Here is a 14,835-nt window from a genome sequence, read left to right as displayed (position 1 = left end):
TTTTTGCTGAAAATGCATCTTAGACACAACTTGATGCGGCTAGGACGCACAAGTGCTGCATATCAAATTAATCAGTACAGCCTCTTGATGCATCCTAGCCACATCTAGTTGCATTTAAGATGCGTTCTTACCAGAAATAAAACACCCAACCCTAGCGGAGATGCACAGGACCTGTCCGCTCACTCAGGCATCTCCTATTGTATGGTGTATTGAGGCTAGATGTAGGAGGACACATCTCTATACATCCACAACAACTACAAATAGGACTGCTCATGCACGCATATGGCTTCCTGTCCTATATATATATATATATATATATATATATATATATATATATGTGGATATAATAAGATTTTAAACCTACCGGTAAATCTTTTTCTCCTAGTCCGTAGAGGATGCTGGGGACTCCGTAAGGACCATGGGGTATAGACGGGCTCCGCAGAAGACATGGGCACTCTAAGACTTTAGATGGGTTAAAACTGGCTCCTCCCTCTATGCCCCTCCTCCAGACCTCAGTTAAAGAACTGTGCCAAGAGGAGACGGACAGTACGAGGAAAGGATTTTTGTTAATCTAAGGGCGAGATACATACCAGCCCATACTATACACACCGTACAACATGGAATATACCAAACCAGTTAACAGTATGAATAAAACAGCATCATCCAGAGACTGATCACAACTGTAACATAACCCTTATGTAAGCAACAACTATATACAAGCCTTGCAGAAATTGTCCGCACTGGGACGGGCGCCCAGCATCCTCTACGGACTAGGAGAAAAAGATTTACCGGTAGGTTTAAAATCTTATTTTCTCTTACGTCCTAGAGGATGCTGGGGACTCTGTAAGGACCATGGGGATTATACCAAAGCACCAGACCAGGCGGGAGAGTGCGGATGACTCTGCAGCACCGATTGAGCAAACATGAGGTCCTCATCAGCCAGGGTATCAAACTTGTAGGATTTTGCAAAAGTGTTTGAACCCGAACAAGTAGCTGCTCGGCACAGCTGTAATGCTGAGACGCCTCGGGCAGCCGCCCAAGAAGAGCCCACCTTCCTAGTGGAATGGGCCTTTACCGAATTTGGTAACGGCAATCCGGCCGTAGAATGAGCCTGCTGAATTGTGTTACAGATCCAGCGAGCAATAGTCTGCTTAGAAGCAGGAGCGCCAACCTTGTTGGCAGCATACAGGACAAACAGTGCCTCTGTTTTCCTAACTCAAGCCGTCCTGGCTACTTAAATTTTTAAGGCCCTGACTACATCAAGGGACTTGGAATCCTCCAAGTCACCCGTAGCCACAGGCACCACAATAGGTTGGTTCATATGGAACGACGAAACCACCTTAGGTAGAAATTGAGGACGAGTTCTCAACTCCGTTCGATCCACATGGAAAATCAGATAGGGGCTCTTGTGAGACAAAGCCGCCAATTCGGACACCCGCCTCGCAGATGCCAAGGCCAACAACATGACAACTTTCCAAGTGAGAAATTTTAACTCCACCGTTTGAAGAGGTTCAAACCAGTGTGATTTAAGGAACCGTAACACCACGTTAAGGTCCCACTGTGCCACTGGGGGCACAAAAGGAGGTTGGATGTGCAGCACTCCCTTTACAAAAGTCTGGACTTCTGGGAGAAGAGACAATTCCGTCTGAAAGAATATAGATAAGGCCGAAATCTGCCCTTAATGGAGCCTAACTTAAGGCCCATAACCACTCCTGTCTGTAGAAAGTGGAGAAAACGCCCCAGCTGAAAATCTTCTGTAGGAGCATGCTTGGCCTCACAACAAGAAATATATTTCCTCCAGATACGGTGATAATGCTTCGCCATTACCTCCTTCCTAGCTTTGATTAGAGTAGGGATGACTTCCCCCGGAACACCTTTCCTAGCTAGGATTTGGTGTACAACCGCCATGCCGTCAAACGTAACCGCGGTAAGTCTTGAAACACACAGGGCCCCTGTTGCAACAGGTCCTCCCTGGGAGGAAGAGGCCACGGATCTTCCGCGATCATTTGCTGAAGATCTGAATACCAGGCCCTTCGAGGCCAATCTGGAACAATGAGTATTGTCTGCACTCTTGTTCGTCTTATGATTCTCAATATTTTTGAGATGAGTGGAAGTCGAGGGAACACATAGACCGACTGAAACACCCACGGTGTCACTAGTGCGTCCCGAAGCTTTTTGTTGAGGCGTGACACCATCATGTCTATTTGAGGAAGTCCCCAACGACTTGTTATCTCTGGAAAGACCCCTTGATGAAGTCCCCACTCTCCTGGATGGAGATCGTGTCTGCTGAGGAAGTCTGCTTTCCAGTTGTCCACTCCAGGAATGAAGACAGCTGACCGAGCGCTTACATGATTTTCCGCCCAGCGAAGAATCCTGGTGGCTTCTGCCATTGCCGCTCTGCTCCTTGTCCCGCCCTGGCGGTTTACATGCGCCACGGCTGTGACGTTGTCGGATTGGATCAGAACGGGTAGGTTGCAAAGAAAACTCTCCGCCTGTTGCAGGCCGTTGTATATGGCCCTTAATTCCAGCACATTGATGTGTAGACAAGCCTCCTGGCTTGACCATAGTCCCTGAAAATTTCTTCCTTGTGTGACAGCTCCCCATCCTTGGAGGCTCGCGTCCGTGGTCACAAGAACCCAATCTTGAATGCCGAACGTGCGACCCTCTAGAAGGTGAGCACTCTGGAGCCACCACAGGAGAGAGACCCTGGCCTTGGGGGACAGGCTTATCCTCAGATATATCTGTAGATGGAACCCTGACCACTTGTCCAGAAGGTCCCACTGAAAAGTTCTTGCATGGAACCTGCCGAACGGAATGGCCTCGTAGCCACCATTTTTCCCAATACTCGAGTGCATTGATGAACTGACACTCTTTTTGGTTTCAGCAGGTCCTTGACCATGCTCTGGAGTTCCTGGGCTTTTTCCATTGGGAGAAAAACCCTCTTTTTTTCCGTGTCCAGAACCATGCCCAAAAATGACAGCCGAGTTGTCGGAACCAACTGCGACTTTGGTAGATTTAGAATCCAGCCGTGTTGTTGTAGTGCTCTCAGGGGGAGAGACACGCTCTTTAGTAACTGATCTCTCAATCTTGCCTTTATCAGGAGATCATCCAAGTATGGGATAATTGTGACCCCCTGCTTGCACAGGAGCATCATCAATTCCGCCATCACCTTGGTGAAAATTCTCGGGCCCGTGGAAAGCCCAAACGACAACGTCTGAAACTGGTAATGACAATCCTGTACAGCGAATCTCAGGTACGCCTGAATAGGAGGATATATGGGGACATGAAGGTAAGCATCCTTTATGTCTAGTGACACCATAAAATTCCCCCCTTCGAGGCTGGAGATCACTGTCTTGAATTTGAACCTTTTCAAATATAGGTTTAGGGATTTTAGATTCAGAATTGGTCTGACCGAGCCATCCAGCTTCGGGACCACAAACAGGGTTGAATAAAACCCCTTTCCCCTGTTGCCCTAGGGGAACCTTGATAATCACCTGCTGTTGACACAGTTTTTGTACGGCAGCTGAAACTGTTTCCCTCTCTGGGGGAGAAGCTGGCAAGGCCGATTTTAAAAATCGGTGTGGAGTCACATCTTCGAACTCCAGTTTGTAGCCTTGGGATACAATTTCGATCACCCAAGGATCCAGATCCGACTGAACCCAGACCTGGCTGAAGAGACGAAGACGTGCCCCCACCGGTGCGGACTCCCGCAGCAGAGCCCCAGCGTCATGCGGTGGATTTTGTAGAGGCCGGGGAGGATTTTTGTTCCTGGGAACTAGATGTAGCTGGTGTTCTTTTCCCTCTACCTCTGGCGAGGAAGGAAGAGCCCCAACCCTTTCTGAACTTATGCGACCGAAAGGACTGCATCTGGTATTGAAGTGTTTTCTTTTGCTGTGGGGGAACATAAGGCAAAAAAGAAGACTTACCCGCGGTAGCTGTGGAAACCAGGTCCGCAAGGCCCTCCCCAAATAAAACTTCACCCTTGTAAGGCAAAGCCTCCGTATGTCTCTTTGAATCATCATCACCTGTCCATTGACGGGTTCACAGGGACCTTCTAGCAAAAACTGCCATGGCATTGGCTCTTGAACCCAACAGCCCAATATCTCTCGCAGCCTCTCTCGTATATAACGCTTTGCCCTTAATGTGACCCAAGGTCAACAAAATACTATCCTTATCTAAGGTGTCAATGTCAGATGACAAGTTATCTACCCACGCTGCAATTGCGCTACTAACCCATGCCGACGCTACTGCAGGCCTGAGTAGGGCTCCCGTATGCGCATAAATTGATTTTAAGGTAGTTTCCTGCCTGCGATCCGCAGGATCCTTTAGGGCCGCCGTGTTCGGGGACGGTAGCGCCACCTTTTTGGATAAGCGCGTCAAGGCCTTGTCCACCGTGGGCGAGGACTCCCACCATAACCTGTCCTTTGAGGGGAAAGGATATGCCATAATAATTCTCTTGGGAACCTGCAGTCTCTTGTCTGGAGTTTCCCAAGCCTTTTCAAATAAAGCGTTCAGCTCATGAGATGGGGGAAACGTTACCTCAGGTTTCTCTCCCTTAAACATGCAGACCCTCGTGTCAGGGACAGAAGGGTCCTCTGTGATATGTAATACATCTTATATTGAATACTCTTGGCCACTCTTGGGTGCAACCTCGCATCATCATAGTCGACACTGGAGTCAGAATCTGTGTCGGTATCAGTGTCTACTACCTGGGAAAAGGGACGTTTATAGGACCCTGAAGGGTCTTGTGACAGTCAAAGCCATGGATTGACTCCCTATTTTGTCCTTGAACTCTGCTTTGTCCAATCTCTTATGTAATAAAGTCACATTAGCATTTAACACATTCCACATGTCCAATCAATCAGGTGCCGGCTGTGCAGACGGAGACACCACCACCATTTGCTCTGCATCCTCCCTAGACGAGCCTTCCGCTTCAGACATGTCGACACACACGTACTGACACCCCCACACACACTGGGATATATGAATATGGGGACAGCCCCCCAATAAGGCCCTTTGGAAAGACAGAGAGAGAGTATTCCAGCACACACCCAGCGCCACTAGACACTGAAAACACAGTCCCAGCCTATACAGCGCTTTTTTATATATATGATTTGCGACAAATAAATGTGCCCCCCCCCTCGTTTTATGTCCCCTGTTACTTGGTTCAGCAGGGGAGAGTCCGGGAGCAGCTTCACTGCAGCATGCTGTGGAGAAAATGGCGCTGGTTAGTGCTGGATGATCAAGCCCCGACCCCTCGACGGCGGGCTTTGGTCCCGCTCATTTTTTTATACTGGCGGGGGTTTTATAATATACTGCCTCCGCAGTATCTAACAATGGTGCCAGTGTTATGTGAGGTAATTATTGCTGCCCAGGGCGCCCCCCCTGCGCCCTGCACCCTTGCTGTGCCTGTGCGTGTTGGCGGTACCTCTCTGAAGAACTGAAGTCTTCTGCCGCCTTTGTTGTCTTCTTGCTTCATATACTTACCCGGCTTCTATCTTCCGGCTCTGTGAGGAGGACGGCGGCGCGGACTCCAGGACGTACAGCGAGGACGACACCTGTGTTCCGACCCTCTGGAGCTAATGGTGTCCAGTAGCCTAAGAAGGAGAGCCTATCAGTAAAGTAGGTCTGCTTCTCTCCCATCAGTCCCACGAAGCAGGGAGCCTGTTGCCAGCAGTGTTCCCTGAAAATAAAAAACCTAACAAAAGTCTTTTCAGAGAAACTCAGTAGAGCTCCCCTGCGGTGCATCCAGTCTCCTCTGGGCACAGGATCTAACGGAGGTCTGGAGGAAGGGCATAGTGGGAGGAGCCAGTTCACACCCATCTTAAGTCTTAGAGTGCCCATGTCTCCTGCGGAGCCCGTCTATACCCCATGGTCCTTACGGAGTCCCCAGCATCCTCTAGGACGTAAGAGAAATATATATATACAGGTTGAGTATCCCATATCCAAATATTCCGAAATACGGAATATTCCAAAATACGTACTTTTTTGAGTGAGAGTGAGATAGTGAAACCTTTGTTTTTTGATGGCTCAATGCACACAAACTTTGTTTAATACACAAAGTTATTAAAAATATTGTATTAAATGACCTTCAGGCTGTGTGTATAAGGTGTATATGAAACATAAATGAATTGTGTGAATGTAGACACACTTTGTTTAATGCACAAAGTTGTAAAAAATATTGGCTAAAATGACCTGCAATCTGTGTGTATAAGGTGTATATGTAACATAAATGCATTCTGTGCTTAGATTTAGGTCCCATCACCATGATATCTCATTATGGTATGCAATTATTCCAAAATACGGAAAAATCCAATATCCAAAAAACCTCTGGTCCCAAGCATTTTGGATAAGGGATACATGAAAAAGAGAGAGAAAGGGTTCGAAATGCCCTAGAGTGGTGCACACAAAGTTTAATTAAAATATAACTTTTAATATAATATATGGTGAAACCAGCGAATATTAAAAGAAAAAGTAAAGTAGTGTAAATAAGAAAGAAATCGTGATTAAAATTAAAAAGAGCTGCGCACCAGATGTCACCCAAATGATTTTTATATTGTTTATAAGGTTATAGATTAATGAAGAGTGTATCAGGAGTATGTAATTCCTGTATAGCTGTGTTTCTACTAGCTATAGAGGAACTCCTTCAAAAAGTGTCTCAAAATTTTCTAATCCCTCCCAGGATTCATGAGATGAGACTATTGTGAAAACAGGACTCCAGTTTTCATAGTGTGTGCTGTAATAAGATGATAATAATACTCTAATAGTTTACTGTGTTTCAGAAATAGCAGTAATAAACTTAATCTCCCAAAGCTGTGAGCTATGTTTTTAATGTATCACAAAAATCGTAACAGAAATCTGGTTAGACTTTGAATGTATCTCAAGAGTATCTGAGTGCCCTCATGCACTTCATAAATGTTGTTACATCCTCTAGAGCAGAGGTTCTCAAACTCGGTCCTCAGGACCCCACACAGTGCATGTTTTGCAGGTAACCCAGCAGGTGCACAGGTGTATAAATTACTCACTGACACATTTTAAAAGGCCCACAGGTGCAGCTAATTATTTCACTTGTGATTCTGTGAGGAGACCTGCAAAACATGCACCGTGTGGGGTCCTGAGGACCGAGTTTGAGAACCTATGCTCTAGAGAAAAGCCAATAAACATATGATACATTTGTATCACATAGGAGAGAAACAGCTGCTGTCAGTTCACAAATTGAGCTCTGGCAGCCTGGTGTCTTTTAGCCGTTAATACGTGATGATCTTATCTTGTTTAGTTGTAACAAGGGGAAGAGTTTGTTTATAGCTGCCATCGCTGCTGACAGAAATGAATCAGCAGTTCCTAGTCACAAAGTTATTTACTTAGCACTCTATCTCTTTATGTGGCTGTATTATTTATTTATTTATGTGGTCCATATGAGACCATTCAGGATTTAATATCTCCTATTGTAACAGAAGATAGTGAGGACTCACTCTATGCTTAGAATATTCTGTGCATTGTTTATTCCTTTATTTAGATAATTCAAAGAAATGCACTAGTGGTTAAACTTACATAATTAAATTCTGATACCTTGATATATTATACACCCACAAAGTCACAGTTTTTAAACATTTATTGTGATGTTCATGGAAAGAGTTTCATTAACGTGCCTTCAATAGGTCTATAACAGCTGAGAGATTATTGTAGCCTGACGCACGCTTCGCTGTTCGCTTTTTTTTTTTGCCTCTGATGAAGCGAACAGCGAAGCGTGCGTCAGGCTAGCTGCGCACTGCAGACAGTCACCAGACACTATGTTAGATTAGATAGTATTGATCTAATGAAGAGTGATTATCCCATGCAAATTGCGGGGATAGGTAGAGAAAACAGTTTGAAATGTTAGACTCCTTTGTGCATATTGAAATATACTGTGTGCAGCAAATGTGAAAGGTGTTCTTGTAGATTGTAGTACTCAGTCCTTATATAAGCAACATCAAACAACTGATATACATGTGCATATATTGAAAATTACTGAATAAAGGACTAGATATACGTCGTAACACAGTGACACGGTTCACATTTACAATAATCTCTCAGCTGTTATAGACCTATTGAAGGCACATCCTGAATGGTCTCATATGGACCACATAAATAAATAAATAATACAGCCACATAAAGAGATAGAGTGCTAAGTAAATAACTTTGTGACTAGGAACTGCTGATTCATTTCTGTCAGCAGCGACGGCAGCTATAAACAAACTCTTCCCCTTGTTACAACTAAACAAGATAAGATCATCACGTATTAACGGCTAAAAGACATCAGGCTGCCAGAGCTCAATTTGTGAACTGACAGCAGCTGTTTCTCTCCTATGTGATACAAATGTATCATATGTTTATTGGCTTTTCTCTAGAGGATGTAACAACATTTATGAAGTGCATGAGGGCACTCAGATACTCTTGAGATACATTCAAAGTCTAACCAGATTTCTGTTACGATTTTTGTGATACATTAAAAACATAGCTCACAGCTTTGGGAGATTAAGTTTATTACTGCTATTTCTGAAACACAGTAAACTATTAGAGTATTATTATCATCTTATTACAGCACACACTATGAAAACTGGAGTCCTGTTTTCACAATAGTCTCATCTCATGAATCCTGGGAGGGATTAGAAAATTTTGAGACACTTTTTGAAGGAGTTCCTCTATAGCTAGTAGAAACACAGCTATACAGGAATTACATACTCCTGATACACTCTTCATTAATCTATAACCTTATAAACAATATAAAAATCATTTGGGTGACATCTGGTGCGCAGCTCTTTTAATTTTAATCACGATTTCTTTCTTATTTACACTTCTTTACTTTTTCTTTTAATATTCGCTGGTTTTACCATATATTATATTAAAAGTTATATTTTAATTAAACTTTGTGTGCACCACTCTAGGGCATTTCGAACCCTTTCTCTCTCTTTTTCATGCAGATTTACTTTGCCTGTGGTAGCACCCCTTAAATGGTTATGAATAACGCAAATGTGCTTTGAATAATATAAATTGGGGTCATTCTCATAATAAGAATTAAACCTGTGCGACCAGTACTACAGTTACTGGATAAGGGATACTCAACCTGTATATATATATATATATATATATATATATATATATACACACACACACACAAATTATGCTCCGGCACTCGGCTCTGCCCCTGCTATGGGGCTGACTTGCTCAGGTGCCTTCCTCCACGGGTACAAACCCTTTGCATAAAACCAGAAGGAAATAATGAGGCGGCACTCGGAGTCTTGTAAAGCAGCAAAACGTGTAATGGTGCAGATCTGCACCCTTACACGTTTTGCTGTTTTACAAAACGCAGAGTGCCGCCTCATTATTTCCATATATATATATATATATATATATATATATATATATATATATATATATATATATATATATATATGATGTGCACCGGACATTTTTCGGGTTTTGTGTTTTGGTTTCGGTTCCGCGGCCGTGTTTTGGATTCGGACGCGTTTTGGCAAAACCTACCTGAAATTTTTTTGTCGGATTCGGGTGTGCTTTGGATTCGGGTGTTTTTTTTTTTACAAAAATCATAGAATTTGGGGGTCATTAGGATCCCATAGTATTATTAACCTCAATAACCATAATTTCCACTAATTTCCAGTCTATTCTGATCACCTCACAATATTATTTTTAGTCCTAAAATTTGCACCGAGGTCGCTGGATGACTAAGCTAAGCAACCCAAGTGGCCGACACAAACACCTGGCCCATCTAGGAGTGGCACTGCAGTGTCAGACAGGATGGCAGATTTAAAAAATAGTCCCCAAACACCACATGATGCAAAGAAAAAAAGAGGTGCACCAAGGTCGCTGGATGGCTAAGCTAAGCGACCCACGTGGCCGACACAAACACCTGGCCCATCTAGGAGTGGCACTGCAGTGTCAGACAGGATGGTACTTCAAAAAATAGTCCCCAAACAACACATGATGCAAATAAATAAAGAGGTGCACCAAGGTCGCTGGATGGCTAAGCTAAGCAACCCAAGTGGCCGACCCAAACACCTGGCCCATCTAGGAGTGGCACTGCAGTGTCAGACAGGATGGCACTTCAAAAAATAGTCCCCAAACAGCACATGATGCAAAGAAAAAAAAAAAGAGGTACAATGAGGTAGCTGTGTGACTAAGCTAAGTGACACAAGTGGCCGACACAAACACCTGGCCCATCTAGGAGCGGCACTGCAGTTTTCTAGCTAGAGGATGAGTGCTTCCATTCTCATGTGAATCTGAACCACTAGCCTCAGTTGTTCCTTGCCACTCCGTGTCGTAAATGGCATATTGGCAAGTTTACGCTTCTCATCAGATGCTTTTAATTTTGATTTTTGGGTCATTTTACTGAACTTTTGTAGTATACTTGACGACACAGAGGTAGAGCAGTGGCCTACTGTACCGTACTGCTATATATTATATACTGGTGGTCAGCAAAATTATGCACTGTCCTCCTACTATATATACTGCGCACAACAACTAAAATGCACCACAGGTATGGATGGATAGTATACTTGACGACACAGAGGTAGGTAGAGCAGTGGCCTACTGTACCGTACTGCTATATATTATATACTGGTGGTCAGCAAAATTATGCACTGTCCTCCTACTATATATACTGCGCACAACTAAAATGCACCACAGGTATGGATGGATAGTATACTTGACGACACAGAGGTAGGTAGAGCAGTGGACTACTGTACCGTACTGATATAATACTGGTGGTCACTGGTCAGCAAAATTCTGCACTGTCCTCCTACTATATACTACAGTGCAGCACAGATATGGAGCATTTTTCAGGCAGAGAACGTATAATACTGGTGGTCACTGGTCAGCAAAACTCTGCACTGTCCTCCTACTATATAATACTGGTGGTCCCCTAGTCCCCACAATAAAGCACACTGAGCACAGATATTTGCAGCACACTGAGCACAGATATGGAGCGTTTTTCAGGCAGAGAACGTAGATATTTTCAGCACACTGAGCACAGATATTTTCAGCACACTGAGCACAGATATTTGCAGCACACTGAACACAACTGAAAGAACGCTGCACGTTCTCTCCCTATCATCTCCAATGCACGAGTGAAAATGGTGGCAACGCGCAGCTCCTTATATAGAATATGAATCTCGCGAGAATACGACAGCGGGATGATGACGTTCTGGCGCGCTCGGGTTAACCGAGCAAGGCGGGAGGATCCGAGTCTGCCTCGGAACCGTGTAAAATAGGTGAAGTTCGTGGGGGGGGGGGGGGGGGGGTCGGATTCCGAGGAACCAAACCCGCTCATCACCAATATATATATATATATATATATATATATATATTTCTATCTTACGTTTATTCGAGTATTAATTTATAATGTTCTAATTTATATTTCATTGTATTTCGCAATAGATTAGTATTTTTACTTACTTGGCAATAACAGGAATTGATATGGACTCAGATATTGCTTTGATAAAGTTGCAGTGGACAGGGTGTTGAGGCCGTTCCTCTTTCTTCCTGCAGGAGAAAAAAAAAACAAGATCAAAGACAAATAAAACCAAGTTTAAATAAACAGTATAATTATAATTAACTACTAGCGGTTTGTAGTACCAAACCTTAGAAGGTCGGCAGAATTACCAGATTGGGACAGGTCCAAAGTTTACCACACTGTTCTAATGGAGATCTGTAACTGAATACTACAGTATACTGGTTTTGTATGATTCACCAGCAGTATTTTTTTTTTTTAAACACATTTTTCCATCATTGCCCTATATCATAAATTATATATATATAGCAGCCATGAAAAAAGCACAACAATCCAGAGTTTCCATCCAATCTAGCCGTGGATAGGTTTATTGGGCAGTACATATAAACAAAACCTAAAATAAATCCCAACCCGTCTGGGCACAACCTAACACACAGATTCCCTCTCAGAGTCGTAAGACCTAATGCCCTTACCACAACAAAGGCATATGCGCATTATCTGAACAAGCTTGCTACCTGTTCCCCCAGGAAGTAAGACCCTGAGTAATGCCCTTATTGGCTGCTACAGGTGCAAGCACTAATTAGCCTGATCTCTGGCTACTAAAACCCCGAAAAGGGCTTAGTGGATGGAACCCGGCCTCTCTCTCCACCACCCTAGGAACCCCTAACCAGTTTTTATTAAAACCCAAAACATTTAACCAGTCTGTTTTGCAATCACAAACATTTTTCCATATTGGTCAGAAACCATAAACTTTCTGTTTGCCCTTGGTATGGTCTGTCAGTGGGCCAGCAATGGTGGCAAAACTGGGTATAAACCTTCTATAAAACCCCGTGATTCCTAAGAAAGCTCTCACCTGCTGCTTATTGATGGGTTATGTCCAATATGTATTGCTATTTTTGTATTATATTGTATTTTTATCACTGTAAGTTTTATCAAAACTCTGCCAATGGTGTATCTCAGATACTTGACTTCTTCCAACCTTATACAACATTTTTTGGGTTGGCTGTCAATCCTGTCTTAGGGATGGATCCCAACACTGCTTGTACCCTGGGTAAGTAAGACTGCCAATCGTGACTATATATGACTACATCATTTCTATGGAGCCTTAAAATGTTATCCATCATTCTTTGAAAGGTGACTGGTGCCCCATGTAACCAAAATGGCAACATGTTGTTTTAGAACAACCCTTCAGATGCAGAAAGAGCAGGTTTTTTGGCATTTTCTGTTAATGCCACTTGCCAATACCCTCTGGTAAAGTCTAGAGTGGTTAGGTGCCTTGCTGTTTGTAGTCTTTCAATAACGTCATCCACCAGAGGCATCAAACTTTGACACATTATTCAACTAACGGAAAACACTGCAGATGCAGTTGGGCTTCTGGTATGCTATAGGGCTTTAGGTTACCCTGAACCCCTGGGTCAGTGATTATGTCATGTTTAATAACTGTTTTACCCGGTATGTACTGTATGAAAACAAACATTCTATTTCTTATGAAAAAATTTAGCCATGCTGTGGAACACTTGAGAGGGTTTCAGCTATTGTTACTCAAGGAACCAAAAGGCACTGGGTTTACTAGAGGGACTAAGATGGCTAACATAGCTACTCTATCCTTCCAAGTTTTTATAAGATTTACATGGTAAATCTGTTCAGGCTTTCTTTACCGGGCTGGTAAACATTATAATTAACATCCCCCACTTTTTTTTTTTTTTAAAACATATTTTATTATAGAACTGTATATGCAAATTACAGAGATGAAATGAGAATAACACAACATGGGTCGACAAACAGAGTCGACACTGGTACATCAAAAATGAAAACTTGAGGGCTACACACAATCTTGATGAATAATAGAACAGCATAGTGTGTAAACATTGTATTTTGTTTCACAAAAACTTAGAAGGATCCTAATGTCAGGGATTCTAAATTATACCAAGAGGTCAGGCTTATTGCAGCACGGAGAATATCCTTCCTATTTGAGGGTAATGTATGTATGAAAGGCAACCAAACACCCCAAAAAATTTTCCACATTGCTCTCTTTGTTGAGAGATGTTTCCAACCAGTCCATATGGAGCAAGTGCTCTATTCTAGGCATAAGTAGCACCAGGGATATGGTACCAGAAGTGACCCATTGCGACAGAATTGTTTTCTTAGCTGCTGCTGCTATTTTTGCTAACAGTTTCTCCCCTTTAGACAATCTGTGGTGAGAATGTGGAGTATAAATGTTCCACATTGCCCACGCAGCGGTGATTGTAAACCTTAGCTTAAGAGTGTCATTGATATAAGACTTGAACTAATGCCCAAAATGTCTGAACATCTTTACACGCCTACATACAGTGCATAAGACCTGCATCTGGTTGCATACATTTAAAGCAGCTGGAGTGTGGGGAGGCACCTGTTAAAAATCGTAATTTAGGTGTGATGTAAGCATGATGTAACTTATAATGCATCTCTGCATATGATGTCAAAATGAGGTGTTTATTTGATTTGATGAGGACAAAAAATCTTGTATAGGTATATCGGGAAACTCCCCTTTCCATTTTACCAGACCTGAATTTAGCGTTTCTAAGTTTAACTGACTTTTTACAAGGGAAAAAATAAATGAAGTTGAACAAGTCAATGAGGAGTCTCGAGTAATTATGTTATCGATTTTACACAGCTTATCTTTGTCCAATAGGGTCGAAACCACTTTGTTTATAAAACTACAAAGCTGAAAATATGCAGAGAGAGGTATAGATATTTGTGTATATGACTGTTGTAGTTGTTCATATGTACGCATCTGTAGGGTGTTTACGTCTAAACACTGGTGAATCAAGAGAAGACCTTTCCGAGACCAAGAAGTAAATACCTCAGAAGATAGGCATCTAAGGATCCAGTATTATGCGTTATAGGAATGAAAATCGTTTGAGAGGCAGAGGCCCCTAACTTTTTTCTAGTCATCCTCCAAGCTGTGCATGTAGTAGTCAATAGTAAGTTCTGGGAAACACTATCAGGAAAGTTAGTAGGTTGTATATGTAATAGGCTAGACAACAGTATCTGAGGGCAGAATGCTTGTTCCAAAGTTGTGTCAGCATAGTGCTCTGAATCTCGTAGCCAGTATAGGGCATATCTATAATTTGCTGCTAATGCATATGTGCGAAAACATGGTAAATTAAGCACTCCCAACGTCGGCGATTGAGTAAGCTTAAACAAGGAGATGCATGTTTTTTTTATCTGCCCATATAAATTTACTTACAGAAGTATTTAGAACTGAGACCATCAAGGGTAACATCTGTAAAGGATACAGCAAACGAGGGAAGGAGATCATCTTTATGAGATGACACCTGCCAGGGTAA

At 42.8% G+C, this 14,835-nt stretch overlaps 1 protein-coding gene across 4 annotated transcripts in view; it reads right to left on the bottom strand.

Annotated features, from left to right (window-relative positions):
* Positions 1-14,835, bottom strand: part of DUS2 (dihydrouridine synthase 2) — a 625,618-nt gene that overhangs the window by 308,722 nt on the left and 302,061 nt on the right. For all 4 annotated transcript variants that reach the window (XM_063945271.1, XM_063945269.1, XM_063945270.1 and 1 more), the window contains one exon: positions 11,452-11,538. In XM_063945271.1, the coding sequence (XP_063801341.1) occupies positions 11,452-11,538 (87 nt within the window). The remainder of the gene's footprint in view (positions 1-11,451; positions 11,539-14,835) is intronic.

The sequence above is a fragment of the Pseudophryne corroboree genome, chromosome 11 (assembly GCF_028390025.1).
Source record: "Pseudophryne corroboree isolate aPseCor3 chromosome 11, aPseCor3.hap2, whole genome shotgun sequence".
Classification (NCBI taxonomy): Eukaryota; Metazoa; Chordata; class Amphibia; order Anura; family Myobatrachidae; genus Pseudophryne; species Pseudophryne corroboree.
Note: the sequence above shows the minus strand (reverse complement) of the source record. Positions and strands in the feature narration are given on the sequence as shown.